General features: G+C 35.4%; 1 protein-coding gene across 5 annotated transcripts in view; it reads right to left on the bottom strand.

The window, feature by feature from the left end:
• Positions 1 to 16,266, bottom strand: part of LOC134527381 (alsin) — a 239,496-nt gene that overhangs the window by 48,281 nt on the left and 174,949 nt on the right. The window contains exon 12 of one of the 5 annotated variants that reach the window (XM_063360022.1): positions 2,815 to 3,149. The exons of 3 other annotated variants lie outside the window; for them this stretch is intronic. In XM_063360022.1, coding sequence (XP_063216092.1) covers positions 2,885 to 3,149 — 265 coding nt within the window. In that variant the 3' untranslated portion in view covers positions 2,815 to 2,884. One more of the 5 variants, XM_063360024.1, reaches the window with a different exon arrangement.

The following is a 16,266-nucleotide window of genomic DNA, read 5'->3' as shown; positions in this document are numbered from 1 at the left end:
GAATCCAGTCGTATTGCGTACGCGTACAGTATGACGTCGCGTAAATAATAATAAATAGAATATAAACAATTAACAATATTTGATAATTAATAGTTTTTCTTAACCAAGAAACAATTAAATTTCATTAGAGCGGCAATTTGATATTATCTCTTTTAAGATAACAAAAAAAAAAAAACGTGAAAATACGCGATTATAAAAACAAATACATACATATTTCAAATTTGTAAAAAATACTTTCTTACGTTGTTTCTGTTCCAATCTCAAACTTTGTCTACACACGGCACAGATAACTAACGGAAGTTTGATAAAAGAAAGAAAGGATGGGATTCTATTTTTAAGCCACGCACTTAGGTGGCGACTGTGCGGCTGAAGAATGTGACGCGTCAACGGCAAGATGTCTAGTGGCGAGCGAGAGGGGTGGAGATAAAGGAGACAAATAACAAAAGCGCGCTACAAGCGATCACGCCGTAAATTCCTCAAAAATACCTCGTTATAGCCGTGTTCTCGCTATTACCGTGCTCGCTATAACGAGATTCTACTGTATTATGAATACACTAACATTAATTAAAATCAGACTCTGACCCTGTTGGGAATTGAACCCAGATTTCCTTGGTGGGAGACTAGTGATATGACTACTCAACCACTATTCCTCCCCCTTCAACAAGTCATAATAAATAAATATTACAAAAAATAGTGCATGGAGTCCCTCTGCGCGGAAGAAGTGAAACTTCGTAATGTGGAAATGAAAATAGGAAACGGTAGAAATTGATTTTTAGTGAAATCATATTATTTCTTTAAGACAAACTTTACTAACATTTAGCATTGTAAATGTTGTATTTTCAACGATTTTAACGAAGATAGGAAATGGAGATTGATTGGATGATGTCGAACTTGCACTAGAAATATTGAAAAAATAGAACTCGTTGCTAACGCTCGTGCTGGCCTGTAATAGGTATACTACATGCATGTGTTCGAGTGCCACGCATTCTCTCTCGCTCTGTTTCTTTCTATTCGCCCTCCCCAGGAGCGTTGAACATTTAACGAAACAGTGCTTTCATACCCCCTCCATGGTAGCGTTAAACGTTTAAGGCAACCTTGTTGGAAGTCGCATTAGAAGTTTCACTTCAATATGACCTGATCAATGTCCGAGAAAAGAATGTTATTTCATGTCTAGTCCACACTATTAACATTTGGGCTTCATTCACATATTTACACAGAGCCTTGGCACATTACTTTCTCTTTTCTTCCCCTTCAAACAGTTGGTAGACAATGCCACTAGGAATTTTCTGAAATAACACCTTTCAGGAGGCGTGGTTCTTGATATACCATACAATTCTCTTTAGATACATTTATGTTATTTTTTATATATAAAAAAACTGTTTGAGGAGGCGAGATAGAAGCCATCTTCGATTTAACCATTTTAGGGCTTAAAATTTTTTATTGATTACTATTGAAAGTTTGCTTTCTTTGAGGAAAATTTTCTGAACCTGAAAAAATGTAGCCAAAGGAATTAAACTTTGACCCCAATGATTTCAAAGTGTCCCATAACTCAAAATCAAGCCGAGAATAATTGATACACAAGTAAATTATGGTTTTGAATCTAAAAACTAAAATTCAAAAAGTGTTTTAGTTTTCGAGTTAAAAGCATTTTTTCAAATGTTTTTAAATAATCTCCCAGCCCCAAATTATTAGATACTGTGAATAATAATTTTTTTTCTATGCAATCAAAAATAAACCTACTGTTGATAAAAATTCAAAATAAAATATAACATCTATATTTCCAGGGAAAAAAATTATTTGTAAGACATGTGACAAAAAAAAATATGGTTAATCTGGTAAATTTGATTCGTCATACTGTCAAATTAATTACTCTGCTAGCTCAGCAATTTATTTGAAAAGATGGCTAGGTAGGCTAGAAAAATATTTTTTTTTTCACAGTGAATAAGCAAAGTTACCCGATTAAACATTGTACCCACATAAGTTGTGCAAAGTATTTTTTCGCCCAAACGTATAGCATGTTTAATTTAAAATGAATTGTTATCAATAGTAGGGTTATTCATTAATGATTGTGTAGCCTAAATGTTTAGTCACAGTATCCAATAATTTGGTGGAGGGTGGGCTCGAAAACTACAACTTTATATATTTTGGTTTTTTGATTCAGAATCGTGATTAATTGGCCTAACAACTGTTCTCCAGTTTGACGTTGGATTATGGGACATCCTGTATTTTTTTGCAGCCAATCTTTATTTACTTCGAGCATTACCTAAAAAAATGTTCTATTCCATAACAAGGCCAAATTATCAATTATAAAGTATCATTAATTGTCATTACTGAAAAATGGTTTATTTCCAGATGACTAGAGATGACGTATCATTTCGCTGCATATTTTACCACCAGGTTGCCTTTTCAACACCTGAGCATTTCTACATATTGTGGGATTGGAACATCATGCTAGAAGACCTTGAGCCTACGAGAGAGTACTCCCTGGAGTATCATTAGGCCCGTGGAGACCACCCTGGTGGTAATAGGGCAGGAGTTTTCACCCGGCAACCGGCAAAAACTTTTTTGTTTTAAATAAAAACAGTAAAAATAAATAAATGACAATTTAAAGAAAAGTTTTGAAACATATATATATTTTTTTTCATTTCATCTTTAGTTTAATTTATTTTTTTGCCATTTGTTAAATAATAAAGGTTGAGTGGTTCTCTTAAAAATTTGACTGTTCTGTTTATGACAGATTATGTTTACTTTTAATTTTGCTCTTTTAAGCAATAAGAAATAGTATTTTAAGCAATATATATGATTAAACCTTTATTTCAACTCAACTATGCATGTTATTTCATACCAGCACATAAGTTGTACTTGCAGAGTATTAAAGTGCGGCCTAATGTGACCCTGGGGACCCTTGTGACAGGGTCTCTAAGAAGGCTTCTATCCTGCACGGCTGGCCAAGAACGCACAAGGATACTTGCTTGTCGATGCCGAGGAAGGCCATGAGCGTGAAGTCGGGTTGCTTGTTCCACTTGAGCAGGCGCTTCCAGTACAAGTCGTCTTCCTGCTTGTTGTGCAGAGCGTACAGCACGAAGAGTGCAGAGTGTACCCTCGGCAGCAGTATTGGGTGCAGCAACGTCGTTGCACTTACCACTTCGCTGCAAGCATCACCGCGCTGTTCACACATGCTCATCCTGCACTTTGCACCTTAAAGCTCCATCGTGTGTCTCTATTTGTACGGGTCTGTGAGCATTCAAAAATATTACATATTTCAAATAAAATGATATTAGAATCAACTTTCAAACTGAATAGTTTTTTTTAAATATTTGTTACCAACACATACAGCAAGTGGGACTCATTAACAAAAAATCCAAACGAAAGAGTGTAAAATGTATGAAGTCAAGAAGGTTTATTGAGAAATTTGGTTTTGTTTTCTACAACATTGTAAGTAAATATATGATTTTTATATGTAACAAATAATTTGTGATTATGATAAAAAAATTAGTCAAACTACTCTATTTTAACATGTACACCAATCCCTTACTTAGCACGTCTTCAAATTGCACGAATTCATTTGGCGTGATGTTAATTTTACTGCCCCAGTCTTGAATAGCACGTCTGTAAATTTCAGTTAGCCCAAAATTGCCACAGGCAAAAAAAAATGTTGGGTGTGATGCCACGAAGTCTGCTTCAACTCAGTAAACAACAGATGTGGTGTGGAATATAGGGGAAGAGATGAGAGTGCAGGTCTGACTACGCTATCGGCTGTTGTAAGAACATCAGCTATTGCGAGTCCAGTTGCGGCTATGGAGTGTAAAGAACCAAATGTTTTTATGTCAGCGTATGTCGTCATTTTGTACAGTTGTCGCCTGGCCACAGATCGGGCTATGATGAACTTCAGTCTAGCCCTTGGCAGGGAACTCGCACGCACAAATACAAAGCAACGTCTGCTCATTCTTCTGCCGGTAACAGTACGTGCGCAAGCACCTGCAGTTGGAATCATAGTGGAATCATGGCATCCAAGTGAGATAATAATGCTTCATGTTCAAGTATTTCAGACAAAACTAGAAGTATTACGGCGTGAAGAATGTCATGAAGGCCACACTTATGTTGATAATTTTTTTTAGTTTTAAGCAAGTCAACCGTGCGCACAATTATACGAAATAAGGACTCTATCAATCATTTATATAAGTCTGATGCTGTTGGTTGTACTAGCAAGAATGTATTTGACATTAGACACCAGAACTGAATTGAACAGATGATTCACATGGAAAATGTTGTTAAATGAATGGTACAACGAAAAATACTATCATGAGCCTGACAGGATTGGTATGAACCAAGCGGTGATTCGCGAATAAGCACTTTAATTTTTGAATAATTAAAATTTAAATATCCGGACAATAATATCATTTCACTGCCAATAAAGGAAGGTTTGGAAAGTTTGTGGAAAGGTACACGACGTGAGTTGAAGATTACACCCGAATGGGCAAGCCAACCAGCCAACTGACAAGTACATAACCACCTATCTCACCGTTACGCGGTGTCGTTTAAAGTATTCGATGGTAAGCTTATAAAGATAAATGGTGTGACATATTTATCATTGACTGTTATTCTACCCATTTATATTAAGTAAAGAATATTTCCCTACAAATTTGGAACACATTAAGTAAATTAGCCTTGCTATTTATGAAGAATAATGCTTCAGAATACGCAATTTGGAATAACATGAACATTTTTAGGAATGCATTAGTCAACCTTAGTGAGGGATTGGTGTATAATCTGTTGATAATTTAAACAATTTTCAAACAACTTAAACTTTTCCTGGTTTAAGAAACTGAATTGCCTGTTATTCTTCCTTGCATTTTATACCACTCTATTATGGTTCAATCTTAATGTATTTAGCACCTGTGAAATGTGAAAAAAGAAAGTTTCACTGTATTTTTTTAATTTGATTTGCAAAATATTTAATATTTATAAATAATTTTATATTCACTAGTGATGGCCCGATATTCGATATTCGATATCGGAGATCGGTAATATCGGCACATTTTTCAATATCGGACATCGGTAAATACTTGCGATATTTTGATAACCGATATTTGCTCTCGCCAATAATACTTCTCACATAACCTTAACCGTAATTCCACGCTTATTTTCTGTGGGCGTAATTTATCTTTCTTCACGTTACCATATTACCTAGTAATTCCAAGCATACTTTCCACTGAAACAATTTCAAGCCTATTTCTTCTTTCTGATACTGCAATGCATCCCGACGGTACAATTCTTCCATGTGTACAGAAATCCCAGTCATTAGTGCATATTTATTCGTTTCAGATATTCGCAAAATGTTTTCGCTTGATGAATTTTCGAAGTTCACTAAGTGTACATAAATTGAAAACATAAACGAAATTACGATATTTAATTTAATAAGTGGTGTAGCCGTAAGTAAGCATGAAGAAGAATAAAGTTGCTGCTTGATATAACAGGCATTTTCTTTCCGTGTCGTTTTATGGTCGCCAACTGCTGTTCTATACAAAGACGTTACGTAAGTTTTACAAAAGCTAAAATATGAATAGTAGGGCAAAGTTGCAGCAAAGGTATTATGTTGGCTATATTGGGTGCATTGCCAACAACATAAATAAAGATGTGTGGTTTTATGAACTCTGCAGTACGTTTCAAAGTTGTATTGAAATTACTTTTCACATATTTTTAACGTGTTTTCGCACCAATAAATGGAATGATACACTTGAACAATGGTCACAAAATTTGCTAATTGAAGACCTTCATTTCTAGCGTGTCATTTACCGTGATGAAATTTTACAACGGGTACAAAAGTTTGATGTTTTTCGGACGGTATTTTTCGTAGATTACAGTTGAGACACTGGACTAAGTACATGCAGTGACTCGTGATTCATACATTATAGGGATGGGAAATATAGTTCTTTGGAAAGAACTAGTTCGTTCGGAACTAGTCACTTCAAAGACTAGTTCTTTAGGAACCGTTCTATTGAACTACATTGGTCGCGGACTGTATCGCGGTTTCCAATGTTTAAACAAAATATTCCATACATGACACCAACACAATCGTTACAGACTTTTTGTTTTATGGGCATTTCTTTTTCTATAAATAAAAGAGCCACACAGTAATCCGATGCTTGTAAACAATATCTCCCATAACAAATGAGCGACTATCATATTGTTTTTCTTTCACACACTTCTTACATTTTTGAATGTGTATTAATTTATTTTCTGCATGTAAAGTGCTTATTTTCACATCTGTACAAAACAAAATAATGGTATAGTGTTTTCTCATCTGTGACAACTTAAGCTGATTTTTTTCGTATTAGGTAAGTTTTATTATGTTTCTTTAAATTTTAGTGTAGTTTTGTAATGTGTAGTCTATGTGTAATTAAAGTTTAATTTCAGATTGTATAGGCTATGTGAAATTTAACGTAATTACACTTATTTACGTGACACGTTTTTTTAATGCCAATATGTAATGTAAATGTCTAAAGAATATTAGATAAAAATTAAGAGTTCACGATCGTCAAACGATACATCATTGCGCAAGAAAGAACGAAACGAAAATAATGACCGACAGCCTAACTACGCAATTAAATAAACTTACTGTGTGAACTATCTATGTCTTTGAACTAGCTAGTTCAGTGTGTATATGTACTCCCTTTATCTTCGGTCTTCGTAGTTCAGATCAGTACTTGGAACGTCTCTGCTTGGAACTGATGAAGCGATGGGGAAATATTGGTAAGGGGGGGGATGAGACCAAATAAAGAACAAACGTAAGAGAGGGAAGAAAGCAAGAAAGAAAGACGTGGCATATTGTCGACAGGGGTTGGTGGGTGGGGGGGGGGGGGGTTATCTTACGCACTTGCGCAGTAAGGACCAAACAGAGTAGAAGACGAGAAACACGCAAAGAACGAAAGAACGATTGTTTTTGGTAACAGCAAACTAGTCACCTAGGGATCTTTCGCGCATGCGCAGTAAGGACCAAACAGAGTAGGAGAAGAGAAACACGCAAAGAACGAAAGAACGATTGTTTTTGGTAACAGCGGACTAGTCACCTAGTTCGCTCGTCAGAACAGTTCCAAATGAACTGGTAGTTCGCGAACTACCCATCCCTAATACATTATAAATTATAAGCAAATACACTAGAGACTAATACCGGACAGCTACAAGATTTCTAAACATTTCTCCAAATCTGAAATTTGTTTCCTTGTAGTTACAATATATTTTTTGCATACTGTAGGTTATACCTACACCAGAATATTGCTTTATGTGGCCTTGAAAAAAAAATTTAACTTTTTAAGACCTTGAATTTAGAGAGCTTATTTGTAGGCCATTGTGATAATTTCATTATTAGCTTTCATTTAATGTGAATTTACAATATTTTACAATTAATAAAAATAATATACATTCACATAAGTATGTTTTATTAATATTTGACATTTTTCATTATTGTCTCTAACAATACTCCAGAACCACAATTTTGTAGAATCAGTGATAAAAATGAGATAGGCCTATTATCGGGTATCGGGTATCGGATCGGTAAATTTGGAAATATCGGAATCGGTATCGGTATCTGGTTTTTGGATATCGGGCCATCACTAATATTCACCAAATTTTATTTGAAAATAAATAAATAAAAAGGATTTACAGATGCTTGGTAATTAGTGATAGAGGCTTGTGCTATTTAAACTTCCCGCCATTTTATCCAGTTATAATTCTTTACTAAAACAAATTCACAAAATTTAAACACGCACCATCTAAGATGATTCATTACTTGGTGCCAGAAATTTACTCTTGATAACTATAAATAAAAAACTGTAAGTCCCACAGTCACACTTAAACTCACGGTACTGACACAAACGAAACATTTCTAGGAGCAACAGCCGAGCCACCCCAAGGCTGTGCCACGAGCCCTCAAACGCCGATGCCGTGGTCAAAAGATTTGTTTCAACAAAAACAGGTTACCGTGTTTTATCGCATAAAGATAGCACGCGCGTAATCGTAGCAACCATATTTTAGGCTGACAAAATTGGGATAAAAAAACTTCTCGTGTAAACGTCGCATGATGTTTTTGGTCCCGCTAGTAGATGCCGAGCGCTTTGTGTAGGTATCTTTTCCGTATAAAAAACAATGTATTTTAAAGTAGAAATGTCATATTTATTCGGTCATTACAACTTACTTAATAAATTAAAGGAAAAATACGAAGTTGTTTGACGTGTAAATTTTCTTATAAAGACGTTTTTAAACATGATTTCCTTTATCTGATCGTCTGCATCGCTGCGGTGTATGTATAATCTAAAATTTAATTTCGGTCATTACCACATATAAATTTAATTAACGAAAATACAAAGTTGTCTGACGTGTCAATTTACTTTTAAAGACGTTTTTAAACGGTATTTCCTTTATGTGATTGCGTTACCGCGGCGTACCGCTTATAAAAATGTAGCCAGCGCATCATTCATGTTTGGTTATGTTGCTTCCCGTATAGAGTGCGCGCACGTAGTCGAATATCGATATCTTGCCGATTGGATGAACGCGCGCTCTCTGTCAGGTGCCGAGTTAACTACATTTGATAGCCCGTATTCTTTCGTGGCAAGTGTGTACTACGACACGTTAGTTCACGTCAGATTCAAGTGGCTTGCGTTCGCGTTAGAGTTTTGGTTTTTTCTATTTAAAGTTGAAGAAAGGTTTTTGTTTAAGGAATTATTAATATAGATTGTTCGGCGTGCTTTTGTATACTCCACCTTTTTTTAAATAAACGTACTTTCCATGAACGGGTTTTGTTTTTATGAATAACTTTACCTAAGAAAAAAAATTTTTTTCCCCATAGTCGTCACACCCCTACTTTTCAAACTTGATTTTAGAATAAATTGTGCGACGATTATACAAGAAAACACGGTATTTCGTGGTTTGGCTCGGATCATTGATGATTAATTGTCTCCTAACATATTATAAAAGTGATTTTTTTCAGCCACCCACCCCTCACAACCGCTCCTAGCTATCGCTGAACGATGACTAGGGAGATGATGCAACTGTCTACCACCACGCAGGGAAGAGGAAGGCACATGACCTCACCGACCAAACACAACACAGCTCTTAAAAAATAAGCAACCACAACACATTACATAACCAAAAATTTCTAGAAGACCTCACAGGTTTCATAGAATTATGTACATATTTTTATTTATTTTTACTGTCTCTCTTTAGTAAAGTGATAACTACAGTGGAAAATGCCAGAGTTCAGCTTTCCCATCATGAGAATATAAACAGAAAACGCCAGAACATCTCTGTACAACATCTCACACATCGGTCCTTACTTTACCAAAACACTACCTATATTTCTAGAAACATAATGACAGTTTCTAAATCAACACAAATACAAAATATAGTCATAACAACCGAATTTTAAATGAATAAAATACTGAAAAATAAGTCCTATGTGAATATCAGTTTTTTAGTCTGAACAGAATCGAATACGAATACAAATATCAAATTATTCTCGAATACGAATATGGAATTCAAATAGTAAGAATTAAAATCCAACAAATTTTTTTTTCATATATAAAACATACATATTGAAATAAAAGGTAAATGTATAGTGTAGTGGCTCCTGGGAAATTAGATAAACAATACTAAAGTGAAACGTTGGTTAGGTTAAGTTCATGGGCGTATATAGGGGAGAGGGGGGGTTCAAAGGGTCTGGCCCCCCCCCTCCCCTTAGCATACGACATAATTAAAATTAGCAGAATATTGATGACGGATAATATAATCTGTGCCACAAAATATGAGCACGGGTCACAACAATGAACTACCTATATATGCTACGTGGACACTGCGCCTTGCACATACCCCCTCCTGACTTCTGCGCACGATTCATACTGCGCATGCGATGCACCCGCCTCCCGCACGACGCGCTTACTGCGCATGCGCACAACAGTCGAGTCTCACGACCTTGATAGAACCACGCGCCATCGCCTGCCAACATGTTTTTTCAAGTCATCTTTTGTTGCTATTAAATGTCTACTCTTGAATAAAAATTTATTATGAAACCGTCATCAAACCAAGTATCACTTTTGGAATTTTTTTTGCAAAAAAGGAGAGAGTGAAATCCCACCTTGAAGAAGTAAATGGAGCGGACGCGGGCCCGTCCTCAAACATTAACGATGAAGCGAAGAAAGGTAAGTCTTACCGTTGTAGCTATTTATCTGTAATTAATAACAGTGAACACCTAGGTATATACAGTGCAAACTAATTTTTATGTTCCTGGGATTAACGAATTCTCGTAACTAACTTTTTTTTTTACTTGCATCGTAATTTTCCCTATAATATTAATGCAATATTTTTCCATTTTATAAGAAAGCATTTCTTGCAAATTATGTTGCAACAGCGCTGCATTTAATAGTAAACCACCAGAAAAGTTTATACTAAACATAAACAATAAAAGTTTAAAGTGAACAGTGTGAAGTTAATGTATCAAACGTTTCTGTGTTTGGTCAAATGCTACTTTGTTCGCTGTTTGTAAACAACCAACTTTTCTTTTTGTGCCTCGGAAACCATACAGCCATGAACCAAAACTTTGGTGCCGTGACAACAAAATAAAATTAAGTTCAGTTTTATATATATCTCTCTCTTTTTATCTTTAATGTATGTATTATGCATGAAATAAATGGTACATACTTTTTTAACATAAACAGTGGATTACTGGGCCATTTTTGAAATAATTTTATGCAATTTACCATATTCCTGAAAATAAGCGTGTTCGTGCATTTTCGGCAATTATCGTTTACATTTAAAATATTATTGAAACGGCAGTTCTCAGCTCTGAATTTCCAAACATTTCAATGGAAAACACTGACCTTTTTAATTCTAGACATAAAAAATCTTTTGAAAGACTTTTTTTTTGTTAAATAGAATTGTTTCCAATAAACATCTGAAATAAATTAAATGTTCAATACGTAATTATACACACACACATTAAGTCCCAAAAAAAAAAAGGGGTGGGGGGGGGGGGGGGGGGGGGGGAGAAAATATCAAAATAATCAGTGGACATTTTGGGTAGCTTCAAAATGCAGATCTCTTACTCAAAAACTGAAAATTTCATGTTCAGCTTTAAATAGGCCTAATCATGAAGAATTGGAAGATTGGATGGATTAATTTTATTACTGTGTGAATTTTTTTTTTAAATATATAAATGACATAAGCATTCCTGACATTTTATTTAGTATGATATATTTGCTTCTTATTGTTTCAATCATAGTGAGATAATAAAAAAAAAAAAGTTTTTTAACAATACCCCCCCCCCCTTTTTTTTTTTACGTTTTTCCGGTTTTTACATATTTTTTCCCCGGTCCCTTGAAATATGTAAAAACGAGGTTCTACTGTATCAGTAATGTAGGTTAGAAAACATTGTATCTGGCTTGCCGGTGCCGGATATCCAAATTTGGTAAGATCGGGTTTTGTAGCTGCCTGGAATTTGTTAAGTAATTTTATTTTCAGTAAACTATTTATTTAATCATTCAAATTAATGTCATAAAAAATGACATTAGTTCTATTTATGATAAATTATTTTATTAACAAACACAACAGCCGATCTCCATCCCACGAACTTCACATGAATGACACTTGTTCAACACGCAAACGTGAAGTGTTGATCTTTTAGTCAATTAATTTCACTATATATGTACTTACTCAAATATTGAACATTGATTCATGTCTAATATTTATGTAAACAGTGTTGTGTTTTGTGTAATTTAGTTTTTTTTTTTTCCTTTTACAGCCAAGGTAGATTTGTCTCTGGATATATCCATGAATTATGATGTTGGGAGATATGTATGTCATCCTCCAAACAATGATGAGAAAAAACCTTGGATTCCACCGGATACATTCAATTTTCCAGTCACTGGTAAAAAGAATCTGTCCTTTTGTCATTGAATTGCCAAATATTCGTGGCTTGTTTATTCAAATGTCATGCAGGGAGCACTTTGCAAAGTATGTGTTTTACTTGGAAAAATGCAAGGCGGTCGTGGTCACCAATAACTTGGAGCCTTTGTTAGTAAGCCATTTCTAACTGGAAGAAAGCTTAGAGAGCTTTGATCACCATGCAGATACGAAGTATCATAAGTTCGCTATTGAACAAGCAGCAAATTTCATGAAGATTACGGAAGGCAAGGCGCTTGATGTTAGTGAGTGTATTAATGAAGAAAATAACAAGATTGCTGCAGAAAATAGAAAAAGATTGAAAGCTATTATAGAAACAATTCTTCTTTGTGGGCGGCAGGAAATGGCGTTAAGAGGGAGCCGAGATTCTGGAGAAATTGGAACAAACGAACCCATGCATAATGACGGAAATTTCCGCACGCTTCTTCGTTTTCGTGCACTATCTGGCGATGAAGCACTTAAAAATCATTTAATTACACAAAACCAACACAACAGAGCCATGTATACCTCATCAGTTATACAAAATTAACTGATTGCAATATGTGGAAATACTGTTTAAATGCAAGTGCTTAAAAGGGTTCGACAAGCAGGTTTCTTTACTGTATTATGTATTAGCAGATGAAACTCAGGACATATCATGAAGAGAGCAATTAGCGTTGTGTTTACGATATGTTGACTGCTCGACTGGAAAATCTGTCATCCGAGAAGATTTTCTAGAATTTATCAACGTAGAAGATGTTTCAATTCTTAAGCTATAATTTGGACATGGATAAATTTATTGGGCAAGGGTTTGATGGTGCTGCAGTGATGAGTGGTCGCTTACGAGGCGTGAGAACAATTATCGCAGAACAATACCCAAAAGAAGCGCAATTCGTACACTGTGTGGCTCACGTTCTGAATTTGGTTCTAGCGCATTCAAGTGAGGTACCTATGATAAGAAACTGTATCGGAACCACAAAAAGTATACAGTAGAATCCCGCTGATGCGACCCCTCACGGTTTCCGGAAAAACGGACATATAAACGGAATGGTCGCAATAGAGATTTCAGGCCAATTCCCCCCCCCCCCCCCCCCCCCCCCCCCGCAAATATATCCAAATACATAAAAAAAATTGCCTTTATTCGCATAGATTTCATATTCAAATAGTCTATGGTGTAAAAAAGACAACTTTTTAAATTCATATTACACCTCGGACTCGCATACCCCGAACAATGGGTTCTGATAAATACTCGCGCTAAGTGAATTCGCGTCACGCAAGTTCGGCTATGCTAGCCGGCTGGTGGTTATTTTCGTTCAAAACGTGGCGAAGGAACATGTGTGGATCAGGTAGAAAACATTCGTCTATATACAAAAGATATAAAAACAATGCTATCCTGAAATGCTGTGACATGTTTTTGGAGTAGATAATCACATAGACAGACTGACAGGATGCGCTCCCGCCCTTGCCGTCAGTGATGTTTATTTTGACAGCTCAAGCAATTATCTTTTCCACGTCCCTTCACAGCAAAAAAAAAGAATAAAAACACGTTGGAATGCAGTTGGAAAAGTAACTACGCAGTAAAATAAATATATATATGGCCCTGCTAATTTTTTCTATTCAATAAAATTCGAGGTATTAGTGATTTTTCAGCAGAAACTGCTGTGTGACTAATAAACAAATTGTATCATAATAACTTACACTTATAAAGTATTTATTAACGGCGAAGGACAGTCGTATAAGCCCATAAAAATATTTATTTTACCGAGAATGGATTATACAACCTGGCTTTTGCCGCACGCGGTGTGGGAGGGGAGGAGGATGCTGACAGTTTCTCACGCAGAAGGTTGAAATAAGGGAGGGAATGTGTTGAAATTTTAGTTGGAAAAGGGAGGGGGGGGTTACATGGTTTGTGGCTGTGGGCGGGATGAGCCTTGAAGAATTAACAGGGGATGGGAGAGGTAAGCGTCACGTCACGTATGACGTCTAGCCGCCGCTACCACCAGCCTGGCCGGATGAGTTTCTTATGCTCTCGCAAAAGCTACCACAGTGGCTTTTCGTGCGGGAGGGGGGGAGGGGGGGGGGGGGGTAAGATAACATGACAGCTGAGACAGTTTTTCGTGCGATAGTGGACGCGCCGAGCTCGGCTAGACACTGCCGCGTGGACAGTCTAGAGGGGTGGTATCTATTTTTAGCCGTCCTTTGTATGCCTGCCTGCTTACAGTACAGCTCTCGCCAAGATAAACGTGAACACATAGCGCCCAACAAAGTGTAACAGACTTGTTTTTCAGCCGATTTTACTCAAATTTTCGACTTTCTCTGCTCAAATTTTTCACTGTTTCTCAAAAAACTGTCATATAAACGGAATGGACGCATCAGAGGGGGGTCGCATCGGCGGGATTCTACTGTAGTAAACTTTTTTCGTCAATCTCCACTTAGAGACAGTCATGAAGAAAATTGTGGATCAAAATAACTCATCTCATTCAATAGCTGTTGAGAGATTCGCAGAAATGCTTCCAGTAGTACGCACAGCACTTGAAACACTTCAGGATTCTGCTAATAGAAATATCAGCACTGAAGCATACCAACTGCAAACAGCTATGGAAAACAGCCAATTCATGGTGTCATTAGTTGTACTGAGAAAAGTATTTTCATATACAGTAAATCTAAATAAGGCAATGCAAAAGATCAATGTATATTTGACCAATATTTGCAGTTATGTAAAAACAATAAAAATACTTTACAAAATATTCTGAATGAAAATGAGTTCGCGATCTTTTTCGAGCAAGCAAAGAATATCAGTTTAAACGACATAAATGTTCCAAGAACGACTGGAAGGCAAAATCAGCGCAGTAATGTTCCAGGAGAAACTGCTGACATATATTATTGTCGAATTGTATTTTACCCTTTCACTGACCATGTGATTACAGAACTTGATGCACGCTTTAAACCACATGAAGAAACAATAGAAGGGATTCAAATGCTTCTGCCTGCGAAGATCAATGACTCCTGGATAAGCGAAAGGCTTAAAAAAATAGCACTATTATTTTTGGGAGAAACTGAGGCAAATAATTTTTCAAGTGAGTATGAAATATGGCAGAATCATTGGGAACATATGGCGAAAACACCATCCACCACACTAGAAAGTCTAGATCAGTGCGAGAATAAATTTTTTCCTACTATAAAAAAGCTGCTCACTATTTTGGCCACACTCCCAGTTTCCACAGCAACCCCAGAAATATGTTTTTCAACCCTAAAGAGGTTAAAAAACTACTTGAGAAATAGCATGGGAGATGAACGACTAACTGGGCTTGCATTGATGAGTGTTCATCGTGACATTGTTTCTGAACTGGATTCAGATGAAATCATTAATATGTTGGCCATAAGAAGTAAAAGGCAAAATTTAATACTTTGAAGTTTTCAATGATTTAACTTTTTACCTCTAATTTATTATTTCATTTTGAAGGCATTTTTTTATGCCAAATGTTTTAATTGATTGTAGTCTTTTTTATGTCAAAATGTTTTATGTTGATTGTGCAATATGGAAATAAATGAAAGCCGAAGCATCACAAACAAAGATAGAATAAAAATACCTATGTAGTTTTAAAAAAATATTGATATACAATATTATGTTTATGTTATCTATCTTCTACTTTGTTTCTTTTATTATAGTTAAATAAATTTTTTACGGACATTACTTACAAATTTTATTTTAATGTACTTAAAGTAACCACTATTGTTTGTATGTAGCTTAATTTTATGTAGCTGAACTAGTGTGTACCCATTTCATGTTTAAGTAATTGCTAAATGACTATGATTTGAGCGTTTAGATTTTTAGCTTTACCCACGAAACACCCCCCCCCCCCTCCCCCCCATGTGAAAGCTATTGCTACGGCCGTGGTTAAGTTAGCTACAATTACTAATATGTAAAATTTTGTTGAAATATTCAAATTTTGAAAGGAAAATGTAAACAATTATTTTTAATGGTAATCAAAATAGGATCTGCATAATAATAATAATAATAATAATAATAATAATAATAATAATAATAATAAACAGTGCAAATATAATATGTAAGGCAATTGCAGTATTTGTGAAGAAACTTCGAAGGTGAGTTTAAAAAAGAATGTACAGTGAGCAATTATAATCTATATTTAAATATGATGTAGGTATAAAAAAATTTAAAACTTGTTTGTTTTAATTTTTTTTTTATGTGAAAATAAATTATTATTTATATTAACTTATTTTAACATTTATGGATTATATATTTTTTTGGCTTGTTTTAACTAAAGTGCAGGAATCGTTCACTGTGTATTATCAACCAGAAAAACGTTGTTG

This window comes from Bacillus rossius, chromosome 1, assembly GCF_032445375.1.
Source record: "Bacillus rossius redtenbacheri isolate Brsri chromosome 1, Brsri_v3, whole genome shotgun sequence".
In the NCBI taxonomy this organism is placed as follows: Eukaryota; Metazoa; Arthropoda; class Insecta; order Phasmatodea; family Bacillidae; genus Bacillus; species Bacillus rossius.
Note: the sequence above shows the minus strand (reverse complement) of the source record. Positions and strands in the feature narration are given on the sequence as shown.